The sequence below is a fragment of the Vombatus ursinus genome, unplaced genomic scaffold (assembly GCF_900497805.2).
Source record: "Vombatus ursinus unplaced genomic scaffold, bare-nosed wombat genome assembly UNPS02014951.1, whole genome shotgun sequence".
Taxonomy (NCBI): Eukaryota; Metazoa; Chordata; class Mammalia; order Diprotodontia; family Vombatidae; genus Vombatus; species Vombatus ursinus.
In genome coordinates this window covers 459,462-472,303 of record NW_020954729.1, presented here as the reverse complement: position 1 = coordinate 472,303, position 12,842 = coordinate 459,462, and the positions used below count along the sequence as shown (strand labels likewise).

The window sequence follows — 12,842 nt, the reverse complement described above, 5'->3', positions numbered from 1 at the left end:
CCCCAGCAAAATCCTTCCCTGTTCCAGTTTGTTAGCCTCACTTACCATCCTCATGCATAAACCCTTTCCAACTTGTCTTATAACTACTACAGGTGCCCTGATCTCATCCCTTCTTCTAGATGATAAAAAACCCCTTGAGAGCAAGGACTATCTGTGCCTAGCAGGAGGCTGATAAATGCTTGATTTGGATTGGTATACATATCTCACAGAATCCCCATGGAGGCTGATAAACACTTGATTAGACTTGGTATACTATCTCTCTCAGAAGCCCTGTGGAGGTTGATAAACACTTGATTAGAACTGGTATACATAGCTCCCAGAATCCCCATTGCTGTGAGGGCAGTGGTGTGCTTTAGCTTTCTAGTCTACCAAGAAGAGATTTCTTCCTATGAAGATGGTGATTCTCAGGCCTGGGCCTTGGCCCCCAGAATTCTCCTTTCTTCTGACTGATCTAGCAAACTGACTGACCTAGCAAACAGTCTTCTGACTGACCTAGGGCCCTTAGGTCAGCCTTGGACCTTAGTTGAGGTTCTGCTGAATGCTCCTCCATTACTCCTTGGATAGTGACCAAGTGTCCATCCTTCCCACCCTTTTCCTGGAGCACTAGAAACCCAGATGACTAGACCGATACCAAACAGTTCTCCTAGCATGTCTCTTCTTTCCTGGAGAGGTTCATCCACTCCTGTGGTAGTGCCCTGTTGCAGAGATGTTCATTTGATGGCTTTACTACAGTTTGATTTCGCAGGGTTACCAGATATGCAAACCAATGAAATTATGCCAGTTATTTATACCCACAAATGCTGTACTACAAGTAGTACCTGGCTTACTTGGGATCTGAAATTCCAATCCTTCAGAACAAGAGAGCCGATAAACACAGCAAAGCAACTGTTTCAGAGCCTGTGTGCTCCTCTGGGCAGGGGAGGTCTTTGGACCTGCTTCAAACCTGTTAGATTTCACTTAACACAATTCTCAGAAGCTTGTGGAGGCACAGAGCTAGATGACACACTAGGCAGGCATTCGGGTCAGGGCCAGCAACACTACATACATTGACAGTAAACCTGTTAGGACAGCATACTTGACAGGCTTGTCATACTTACACTATATTCTTATGAACAAGATGGAGAGGATTAGACTACACATTTAGGTTTAATAGGAGTCAAGTGATCAGGAGGACCTATGTCAGGTGCCACAGGTCTCTGTCCTTAGCCCTATTCTGGTCAATCAGTCAACACATTTTAAATGCCTACTATGTGCCAGGCACTGTGCTAAGCACTGGGGTTACAAAGGGAGGCAAAAGACAGTTCCTGCCCTCAAGTAGTTTACAGTCTAGTGGGGGAGACAACATACAAACAAATATATACAAAGCAAGCTATATATGGGATAAATAGAAAATAATTAACAGAGGGAAGGCACTAGAATTAAGAGGGCTTGGGGAAGGCTTCCTGTGGAAGGTAGGACTTTAGCTGGGACTTAAAGGAAGCCCGGGAAGTCAGTGGTCAGAGTGGAGAAGGGAGACTGTTCCAGGCATGGAAGACAACCAAAGAAAATGCTCAGAGCCAAGAGATGGAGTGTTTTATTACTGTGGCATTGCAGACAAGTATATCTTACTGAATTTGGAGATGACAGATGTGGGAGAGAGGGATGACATGATAGCTAACAAAATCGGAATCCCAAAGTAACTTAACAGGCTAGAAGAATGGACCAAATCTTTAGTCTACTGCTAATTGCCTCAGATGTTACAAACATTTATCAGCACTTTGGTCTGGGTCTTTGGGAGCTATTTAACCATTGGGGGTGGGTAGCAGTCTTTGCCTGACTTTACCTGAGAATCCTAACACATTCCCCCTCAGTCAGCTTCTTCTGAGCAGTGCCTTTTGAGGGGAGGGGAGGATAGAGAAATTCATTGAGACAAATAAGTAAATGGGACATGGATATATAAAAGTGGTTGCCGACATCAGCATAGTAATAAGCGCCCAAGGTAAAATGAAGACCTTTGGTGCTAGACTAACCTTGGAGTGGGGAGCTTAGGAAAACAAGCTAATAGCTCATTTTAAAGGAATGAACTGAAATATGCCTCTTCAGAGATTTGGAGCTGGATGGAATGTTGCTGTCTATCTGGCATAGCAGGTGTTGGTTCAAATATCTAAGGCTTCATCCAGCAGCTGTAAATCTAGACAGGTGGGAGGGCAGGAAGAAGAACTCTGTGTTCACATGCCCACTGATTAGTCCCTGGAGCTGAGAAGAGCCAGCAAGTCCCATGCCCTCCAGTTAGAAGTTTCTGTGCCAACTCCTGTGCCATCGACCTGCAGGAAACTGCCCTCAGGCCATCTCTAAAGTGGGGAAGTAGGTAAATTGTCTGTGATCCTGGCACTGAGCCTGAGGCTGATGTAACGGATTCCAAACGATCTGGAGCCAGTAACCCAAACTGGCATTGTCTGCCCATACCCTTTGGCCGGTCACCAAGATCTCCTCCTTCTCCCTAGGATAAGTGGTGTTACCTGTACCTACTGCCTCAAAGAGATCAGATCTGGGCCCAAAATTATTCTGGAGCACTTGGGCATCTGCTGCCATGAGAGTTGCTTCAAGGTAAGAATTGTTTTACTATTAAAAAAGAAAAACACAATTCCCTCTCCTCCTATTCACCCCCCTTGTTGGGAAAGCATGGTGATTCTTCAAATTCCAGAGATTATCCAAAGTTGAGACCTTTGGTCTAACTAAAGTTCTCTCTGGATACACCCAAGTAGATCCACTGGCTTTTTTTTTTTTAGAACCTTCAGGATTTACAGCCATTAGATTCATAGCCACATTGATTCAGAGCTGGAAGGGGCCTTCGGGATCATCTAGGTATATTCATTTTACAGAGAAGGAAACCACGGCCCACAGAGGGGAAAGTCATATTGGCCATGAGTGGAAAAGACACAGCGCTTCAGAAAGTCAGCAAGCATGAATCAAGCCCTGTGTCTTGAGCGCTTGTTGGGGTTGCAGGAGTGAAAGGCATGGTCCCTGCCCTGGGAATCAAAGAGATTTGGGTTCTGCTCTGAGCTCTGCTGAAAGTTATTTACATGACCTTGGGCAAGTGGCTTTCCCTTATGGTACCTTTGTTTCCCTATCTATCAAATAAGGGGGTAGGACTAGGTCTCTAAGGGCCTTTTCAGCTCTATCACTGGAAGAGTCTCTGATTATAGTCCCTGCTAAGGTGTTAATTGATTATTAATGTTTTAGCCCATTGGGGCTCAAGGTATCTCCTGCCCATTTTTAGCCACAGAAGTCGACTGGGCTGTGAGGGCTTCAGAAAACAGTCTACAACTTTCAGATTCCTTTCCTGAGTCAGAAGTGGCCCATCATCCCACAAGTGGACTTTCGATTATGTTTCCCTACATTGGCCACGGTCTCAATGAGACTGAAAGAGGAGGGCTTCCAATGGTCAAGATGTCACAACAGCACCAACCACCTGTTGGCTCTTCCTCATCTGCTTGCTTTGATTCTGGTCTGCCCTGTGTGCATTCACTTAGGGCTAGATTTCAACTAACCTCATAACCATTCTTCATCTCATTTGTAGTGTGGGATTTGCAAGAGGAAAATGGGCAATATACTGGAGCGTGTGTTCATCCACAAGGGAATCATTCACTGTGACCAGTGCTATACTAGACTTTTCTAGGTGGGTCTGTTCCTCCCCATTCTTTGGGCCCAGAAAATGAGGTTCCTTTGAGGTCATTTAGGGAGCACTTTGGATGCAGAAATGATGCATTATTAGTATGGATGCTTCCTTTGCCCGTGTTGATTGGGCCTTTTCATTCTGTGGCATTCAGGGCCATACTTTCCCATAAATCCTCCTTAGAAAATCTACCCAGCTTTTCTTTTCTTTGTAGTAGCTTGAGGCCACCAATGTACCTATCCCTCAGGCTGTCCACATGTTGTCATTCATTTAAAATGAATCTTACTATAAGGGGTTAATCTAGGGAGTCCCCAGATCAAGTTGATGAGCTTATAGGGTAGTGAGCCTTTGTCTGGGCCTTTGGTTGGATTTCCCACTGGAGTGGTGGGCATGCATGCCCACTGGCACATACCTCATTAAAGATGAGTGATTGGGGATGACTTGGTTAGCTTAGATTTTTATTGGCCAGGTTCCCCTTTTTCGAGGACAGATCATAGAAGTGCAGAGCTCGAACACACACACACACACACACACACACACAAATAATATTAGATTTAACCACCCTCACATTCCAATTCCAGATGTCCATACTGTAAAGTACTGATTATCCAACACCCATTGTTATCACTTGCTCAGTAAACTAACAGTCAAACTATGAGAACAGCATTTAAGTGAAGGAAGGCCCCTAGATATTTCCACAAGTGATGAGATAGGCAAAAGCAGTTTTATCCAAAGCACTTCTAGAGCAGCCTTGGGGTTATTGTCCTAAGAAATGCCATGCATTGCGTCATTAAGCCATTTAAATTTCTCTGTGGGCATCCAAGCACAAAATTTGGTCCAGTTTGTGTAATGCAGTTTTAAGTAAAATGCTGGTCTGTTGCTTTGTTGGTTTTTTTTTTTTGTTTGTTTGTTGTTTGTTTGTTTGTTTTTCAAGACACAATATTCATTCCATTTTAGCCCCAGGGCTTTGGTGATGACTGGAGGAAGAAGTTCCTTCCTCCTATCCCTCACATTTCAGATCTCGTTTCCTTCTCTTTTCTTACAGTTTCGATCAGCTCAAGAAGAGTCATCGTGAAGATGGGGACCCATCTTCCTAAATCTCCAGTTCTACTCTTTCCCCTTAGTACTAATTCCTGTTGTTTCCTTCATCTCTTCCCATCTAACTCAGTTGAAAATGGTTCACAAAGATAATTAGCTTTATTTACCTTTTCATTAGCTTTGATTTCTTTGAATTATGCAGCTTTTTACCAGCTTTGATTTTTTGGTACTATCCAGCTTTTTAATTAGCTTTATTTTTTAATTATCCATCTTTTTATTAGCTTTGATTTTTTCCTTTATCCAGTTTTTAAATTAGCTTTGGGTTTTTGTATTATCCAGCTTTTTATGAGCTCTAATTTTTGAATTATCCAGTTTTTTATTAGCTTTGATTTTTTTGGTATTACCCGGTTTTTATTAGCTTTGGATTTCTCTATCCAATTTTTCATTAGTTTTTAGTTTTTTGCATTATCCAGCTTTTTATTAGCTTTGAATTTTTGGTATAATCCAGCTTTTTATTAGCTTTGATTTTTTTGGTATTATCCAATTTTTTATTAGCTTTGAATTTTTGGTATTATCCAGCTTTTTATGAGCTCTGATTTTTGAATTATCCAGTTTTTTATTAGCTTTGGCATATTATCTAGCTTTTTTACTAGCTTTGATTCTTTGGTATTATCTGGTTTTTTATTAGCCTTGGATTTCTCTATCCAATTTTTCATTAGTTTTTGGTTTTTTGTATTATCTAGCTTTTTATTAGCTTTGATTTTTTGGTATTATGAGGCTTTTTATTAGCTTTGGGTTTTTCCTTTATCCAATTTTTAAATTAGTTTTGGTTTTTTGCATTATCCAGCTTTTTCTTAGGTTTTTTTTTTGTATTAGCTTTTTCTTAGGTCTGGTTTTTTTTGCATTATCCAGCTTTTTATGAGCTTTGGTATTTTGAATTATCCAGTTTTTTTTATTAGTTTTGGTTTTTTTACATTACTCAGCTTTTTCTTAGCTTTGATTTTTTTTATATTATCCATTTTTTTAATTAGCTTTGGGTTTCTCTATCCAATTTTTCATTAGTTTTGATTTTTTGCACAATGCAGCATTTTGTTAGCTTTGATTTGTTTTCATATTATCCCGCTTTTTATTAGCTTTAGGTTTTTGCTTTATCTAGTTTTTTTTATTAGTTTTGATTTTTTGCTTTATCTGTAGTTAATAGTCTGTAAGTACAGAAACCTGAAGGATTCTAGTAAGTTGAAGACCTGAGGAGGAAGAGAGGCTGTAGTCGAGAGCCTTATTACTACCACCTGGGCTGTGTGCTGGTGACATCTTGTCCAGCCTGCTAGAGGAAGGGTCCCCTGAAGTCAAAGAGTCCCCATGGTCTTTACTGCTGTTGCTATTTCGGACTCCTCCATGACAGAAAGACAGCCGTCGCTCTCGATATCAGAGCAAACACAACATGCCTGGGGAGAATTCCTCACGGTTTTGGCTGGTCATCTCACACCAGAGGATGACCAGCCCCTTTCACAACAGACATCCCCTGAGCTCAGCATATTGTATTTCACCGAAACAACCAGGGAGCTTGACTTCCCTTGGGGTGAGAGTGAGTGTCCTTCAAGGGTGGTGGAAGTGGGAAGTGCAGGGAGGACAGGTGGGCAGGGTAGCTCAGGATAGGGTCCCAAATACAGGGCACTTCCCCCCCCCCTTGGTGAAGAAATAAGCAGAAGATTCATTTGGGGGAATTTTTTTAACCTGCCAAAGAGTGAGGTGGTTGAGGATGAGGGTTTATTGCTGAAGGTCCAGGTCTGTGCTCACTAACAAGCTTACAATTATCCTGGAGGGAAGTTTCAGAAGCAGCAGTCCAAGTAGGCCAAGGAGTTGGTGGAGTGTTGGTGGCTGGACCCTAACATTCTCTGTAGTTTTCAAACAGTCCCAGAAAGTGGGCAAGCCTTGGCCAGGATGGGAGCATTGAAGTTGGGCTTTTCCATTGCTATTATCAGTTTTCAGGGCCCACTATAACTGTTTCACCATCACCTGGGGACCCTTATTTATTATGCTTGTTGCTTATTATATTTACTGCTTGTTTTGCTTGGAACTTTCCTCCATTGTTTATTTTATCACAATTCTAATAAACATTCAGGTTTCTGGTTTACTGCTGGCCTATGTCTCTAATTATTGCTACTTTTGACAAAAGGGCTAATTGGATATGATAGGCTTTTGTGATTTGATTTCCCTTATGACCTGAAGGTAGACAGCTAGGTGGTGCTGTGGACAGAGTGCCAGGCCTTGAGTCAGGAAGACTCATCTTCCCGAGTTCAAATATGTACCCAGACACTTAACTTGGTTTTGTGACACTGGACAAGTCACTTCACTCTGTTTGCCTCAGTTACTTATCTGTAAAATGAACTGGAGAAGGAAATGGCAAACCACTCCAATATCTTTACCAAAAAAACCCCAAATGGGGTCACCAAGAGTTGGACAGAACTGAAATGACTGAATAACAACAGGGACCTAAAGGAATTTCCCATGCAAAAGCAAAGACTCAATAATACTTTAGGGAGTGTGGAGGACAGTAAGAAGGGACATGAGGCAGGTGCTCCCTCAAGGGCCTTCCCAGGCAGAAACCCAAGTGATTTGGAACAATGTTAGAGATCATCTAATCCAGGGGATTAGATTAGATTAACCTGGGGATTAACGATCTTGGTTACAAAAAAAATTAAAACTGTATTTCTATATAATTTCTTTCCTTTGTAATGTATTTTATACATTAAAAGCATTATTCTGAGAAAGGGTCCATAGCACCAAACTGCCCCAATTGAATCCAAATTCAACATTTTACAGAGGAGAAAACAGTTTCAGAAAAAGTAAAAAGGCCTGTCTGAATTCACAAGCAGCTAGGGTCAGCCTGAACAAATGGAAAGAGATCGACCCACGAAACAAGCGAAGAAAATAAAACATTCTAGAATCCTAGAATATCTGAATCAGAAGAGACCTTAGAAATCAGCTAGTCTGAATTAACATCCAGTGCTACAAGGATTCCTTCTCGAAAAAGGTTATCTAGCCTCTTGAGTAATTGGTGGCAGGGAGTTCACTACTACAAGGCTGCCCATCCCAGCTTGAATTTTTACAAAGTTCTTACATATGCTGAGCCATAATCAGCCTCCTTGAAAAACACAAGTATAATCTTTCCTGTAATTGACAGCACTTTATTTAAGTCCTGCAGTCCTGTTTGCCCTCAGCTTTCTATTCAGGGTCAATACCCACAGTTCCTTCAGCAGCTATGTCATAGCTGGTTATATGCACCTCCCACAGTGCTGGATTTGGAGACCTGAATTGGAATGATCCCTTCTTACCTGTCTTGCCCTGAGGAAATCACTCCCCTTAACTGGTACTGCAGTTTGCCTTTTTGTAAAATTAGAGTTGATTCTATGTGATCCAACCCAGTTGCACTCCTCCCTCTTAAAATGTGATGATCAGAACTGAGCACAAAACTCCAGCTTCATTTGGTACGGTGGGACTATTCATGTGATCTCTAGGCCCTATAAATTAAGCCCACAATTGAGTTATTGATTTGAGGTAGCCACATCACACTGACAGCTCACGTTAGGCTTATGGTTCACTGAAAACAAGCTTTTGCACCATGCTGTCCCCCATGCTTAGAATCCTCTCCCTCCTCACCTCTTGTAACACCTATATCAAGCCTTTCCTGATCCCTTAAGTGTTTGTTGACTGGCCCCACGAAGCGCGGGGTTGGGGGGTGTGGAGAGAAGACTTGGAGACGGGGCCCCACGAAGAGGGGCATCACGTGCCGGGCCCCCACTCCTGTCCGTCTTCTCAGAGGGAACGGGCCGTATCGATCCACAAGGCCCGTTACGGCCACAGCACCGTATAGGCATTATCATCTCAATGGCTCCTCCCCCCCAAGTACCACTTTGTTACAGACTGGGAACTGAGGCTAAATGACTGGTGCCTTATCACACACTGCTACGATGTGTCGGGGCGGGACTTGAACCCAGGTATCTCCAGACTCCCAGGATCTACTCAATGTACACACAGCCCCACCCCACCTCTTCCCTCAGAGCCCCCGCCCGCCCCGCCCAGGTTTCTTCCGTAGCCCCTTCTCCTCATCGCGTTCCGCCAAACTCCGCCCAGCGTGTGCGCACAAACCCCACGCCCCCAGGATAGACGCAGGTCTGGGGCTGCGCGCGCATCTCACGCATCATTGCATCGTCGCTTCCCCGGCTCCGAGGAGAAACTCGAGGGAAATTAGTGATTCTGCCTTCCCCTGCAGGCCTCGGAGCTGCCGAGCTCTGGCTTTTCAGGTTCCTTCAGGGCCTCCCAAATTCTGTTTCCCAGAACCACCCTGGGGATGTGTTTCCCCGATCTGGGGCATTAGCCTCGGCGCCAGCCAACGGGACTATATTTCCCAGAATCCCCAGAATCGTGATTGCGCTCCGGCCGGAGGCGGAAACGGTGCCGCCCTGAGGATTCTGGGAATCGTAGTCCTGTTCCATCAACACCATTCCCGGAGCTTCATAATTCTGCAGGAACCCGGAACGTCTTCTCACCTTAGCCTGAACGAACCTCTAGGGGGAGCCCGAGGCCACGTCCTTAAGTGGGAGAAAGGCGGGTTGAGGAAACGGGGGAGAGGGGGAGGAAAGAGAGTAGGGCATGGCCGCCAGGGGGTGGAGGGGCGGGAAGGCCAAAGGTGAGAGGTTTGCATCCTGCCTCTGGCACTTTGTGCCAGTGTAATCCTGGGCAAGTCTTTTCCCATATCCGTGCCTCAGTTTCCCCATTTTACAAATGGGGATATCTACCACACAGGGTAGTTCTGAGGCTCACATAAGATATGTGAAAAGCACCTTGTAGAATCGTAGAAGTGCTCTGTGAATATTTGAAGTGGTCTTTTCTTCTCTTCATGGTCCCTAAGTGGGAACCTCCTGCTCCCCTCCCCCATCCTGCAACCCTGGACAAGGTAGTGGGGAGTATTTGGGTTTCTTTCCAGAACTCAGCCCATTACAAATGCTAAATAAATGCTAGTTTGACTTGATGACTCCTCTCCCTGCTTCTCCTAAGGACAAGTCTATCCTTGATCCCTCCTGCTGCAGTGGGAGAGAGGTGGGGAGGTGGGGGGCCCATCCCATTCCCTCCTGACCCACAAGGCTTCTGGGTTAGTGGAGTTCCTGCTTGACGGTGAGCCCCTTTCCAGGGATTTCCGAGAGGCCTCATAGACTGTCAGGTCCAACTCCATCCCTCTTTCCACTACACTGTGTTGCCTGCTCCTCTATCCAACAGGTGGATCATAGGATTTTGAATTGGAAGGGACTTGACTTTGTAGAGGGGGAAACTGAGACCCAGAGGTTGTCAGTTACCTAGCATTTATTAAGTGTCTTATATGTAATCATTGACTTGTCTAAGCTCACACTTGTCCAAGGTCACATAGCACTGGAGCCAGAATTCAGACCTTGGCCCTCTGTTACCAAGTCCACACACAGTGCTGGGTTGATTTGGCTCTCCTCGCCCCCAGGGCGGAGTCTGTGTGTTTGCCACCACTGAAAAAGGCCGAACAGTCTGTGTGTACCTGTGTGTACATACCTGTGTGCATGCAGAGTTTCAAGAAAACTGTCAGACATTTACAAATGCCTAGAAGTGTGTGAATTAGGTGAAAAAAAAAAACCTAGTTAATGGTGGTGGCATAGCTACTTTGCAAGTGGGGAATAAAATAGAAATGATAGAATAATGTCTGCTGTTAAAATACCATTGGGGCAGCTAGGTGGCTCAGTGGATAGAGCTCTTGATTTGGAGTCAGGAGGACCTGAGTTCAAATCCAGCCTCTGACACTTGACACTTACTAGCTGTGTGACCCTGGGCAAGTCACTTAACCCTGATTGCCTCAACAAAAAGGGAAAAAAACAAAACAAAACAAAAATACCATAAGTGGAAATGAGAAAGTCACCAAGTCAACCACACCAGCAACACAGAGAACCCTTTCAAGACGATGTGATAGGTTTGAGGCCAGAATCATCTGCACACTCATTTGCTGTGTGTGTGTGTGTGTGTGTGTGTGTAAATCCATAGCAGGCTTGTAGCTTGACAATAGCACCTGCCTTTCTCTAGGTTCCAAGATCACTTGGCCCTCTGCAGGCTAGTAGGGTGGGGTTATGTGACCAGGACCCCCAAGTCCCCAGTGAAAACTCGATTGTCAATAGAGTAGACAGCCTGTGATACCAGGAGCTCTAAAGCTGAAAGGGCCCTCAAGGGCCCCCTCATTTTACAGTAAAGAAAATCAAGACCCCATACAGGTTCACTTGTCCAAGGGCACATAGATCGTATAAAGGGCAGGATTTAAACCCAGGTACTCCTAGGTGGTGCAACGGATAGAATAGGCCTGGAGTCTGGAAGACTCATCTTCATGAGTTCAAATCTGGCCTCAGACACTTCCTTGCTGTGTGACCTTGGGCAAGTCACTTCTCCCTGTTTGCCTCAGTTTCCTCATCTGTAAAATGAGCTGGAGAAGGAAATGGCAAACCACGCTAGTATCTTTGCCAAGAAAACCCAAATGGGGTTACGGAGAGTCAGACATGACTGAAACAACAACAGACCCAGAGAACTGGTACTCTTCTGCTCTGTGACACAGCTTCCAGCCTCCTTGCTATTCCTAAGATAAGATGCTCCCGTCCATTCTCACTGGTCATCCCCATGCCTGGAAGGCTCTCCCTCCTCATCTCTGCCAGGCTTCCTTCAGATCCCAGCTAAAATTGCACCTGTGCAGGAAGCCTTTTCCAAGCCCTCTTAATCCCAGCGCCTTCCCTCTGTGGATGATTTGGTTTTAGTCTGCATTTGACTGGATGCTTACATTGTTGTTTGCATGTTATCTCCCCCATTATCCTTGGAGCTCCTTAATGGTAAAGACTTTGCCTTTCTGTGCATCACCAGCACTTCAGAAATGTTTATTGATTTACTGACTTCATGCTAGAGAAATAAGATTTCAGCCTTTTGTCCTCAGGCTCCTTTTCTGGATCACCATCTATATCCTGTCCCCACTGGGTGCCCCCCAAGGCTCCCCTCGGCTTTTGGTGACCTTTCCAGCCCCCACTTTAAAATGTCTTCCTTGGTCTCTCTCTTGAGTTTTAGTTGCACACTTCGAACTGCCTGGTGAGCATCCTGAATGACCTGGATTCCTACAGACATCTCACACTCAACATGCCAAAAACAAAACTCAGTGTTTGACAGCCAAAGATCCAAACCAAGTTCCCTATTTCTGTCAAGGGCACTGCCCATCCTTCCACTTCCTCAGGTTCACAGCCTTGGGGCTCTGTCCTCTCTTACCCATCTTACCCAGCTTCTCATCTCTCCCTTCTTCAATCCATCCTCTGCATAGTTAATATTCACAAAACAGAGAGCTAACTATATCAGTCCCCTACTCAGAAAACTGCAGTGGTTCCCTATTGCCCCTAGGACAGGGGTAGGGAACCTGCAGACTTGAGGCCACATGTGGCCCTCCAGGTCTTCAAGTATGGCCCCTTGACTGGATCCAAACTTCACAGAACAAATCCCCTTAATAAAAAGATTTGTTCTATAACACTTGGACTCAGTCACAAGGCCAAACCCAAGGACCTAGAAGGCCACATGTGGCCTCAAGGCCAGGTTCCCCAAGCCTGCCCTAATATATCATACAAATTCCTCAGATTGGCATTTAAAGCCCTCTACAATCTGGCTCTATGTAACGTGGTAGCTAGGGGGCCAGCCCTAAGGTCAGGAACATCTGAGTTCAAATCCAGCCTCAGAAACTTACTAGCTGTGTGAACCTGGGCAAGTCACTTAACCACTGTCTGCCTCAGTTTACTCAACTGTAAAATTATAACACCACTTACCCTCCAAAGTTGTTGTATGGATCAAATGAGACAAAAATTCGAAAAACACCTAATCACAGTACTTAGCATATAGTAGGTGCTTAATAAATGCTTATTCCCTTCCCCTTTCTAGTTTTATTTTGCATTACTCCCCTTCACATACTCTATATTCCTGCTAAATAGTCCTCAAACTTGATTTCTCATCTCCTATCTCCATGCTTTTGCACAGGCCATGCCTCTATGCCTGGAATGCTCTCCCTCCTCACCTCTGCCTCTTAGACTCCTTCATTTCCAGAACATTTGTACAAAGATAT

The 12,842-nt window shown here is 44.5% G+C and overlaps 1 protein-coding gene across 1 annotated transcript in view; it reads left to right on the top strand.

The window, feature by feature from the left end:
- The window catches only part of ZNF185 (zinc finger protein 185 with LIM domain), a 62,949-nt gene extending 58,122 nt beyond the window's left edge, over positions 1 to 4,827 (top strand). The window contains exons 23-25 of the mRNA XM_027845076.1: positions 2,484 to 2,586; positions 3,560 to 3,658; positions 4,701 to 4,827. Coding sequence (XP_027700877.1) covers positions 2,484 to 2,586; positions 3,560 to 3,658 — 202 coding nt within the window. The 3' untranslated portion in view covers positions 4,701 to 4,827. The remainder of the gene's footprint in view (positions 1 to 2,483; positions 2,587 to 3,559; positions 3,659 to 4,700) is intronic.
- Positions 4,828 to 12,842: the final 8,015 nt, after the last annotated feature.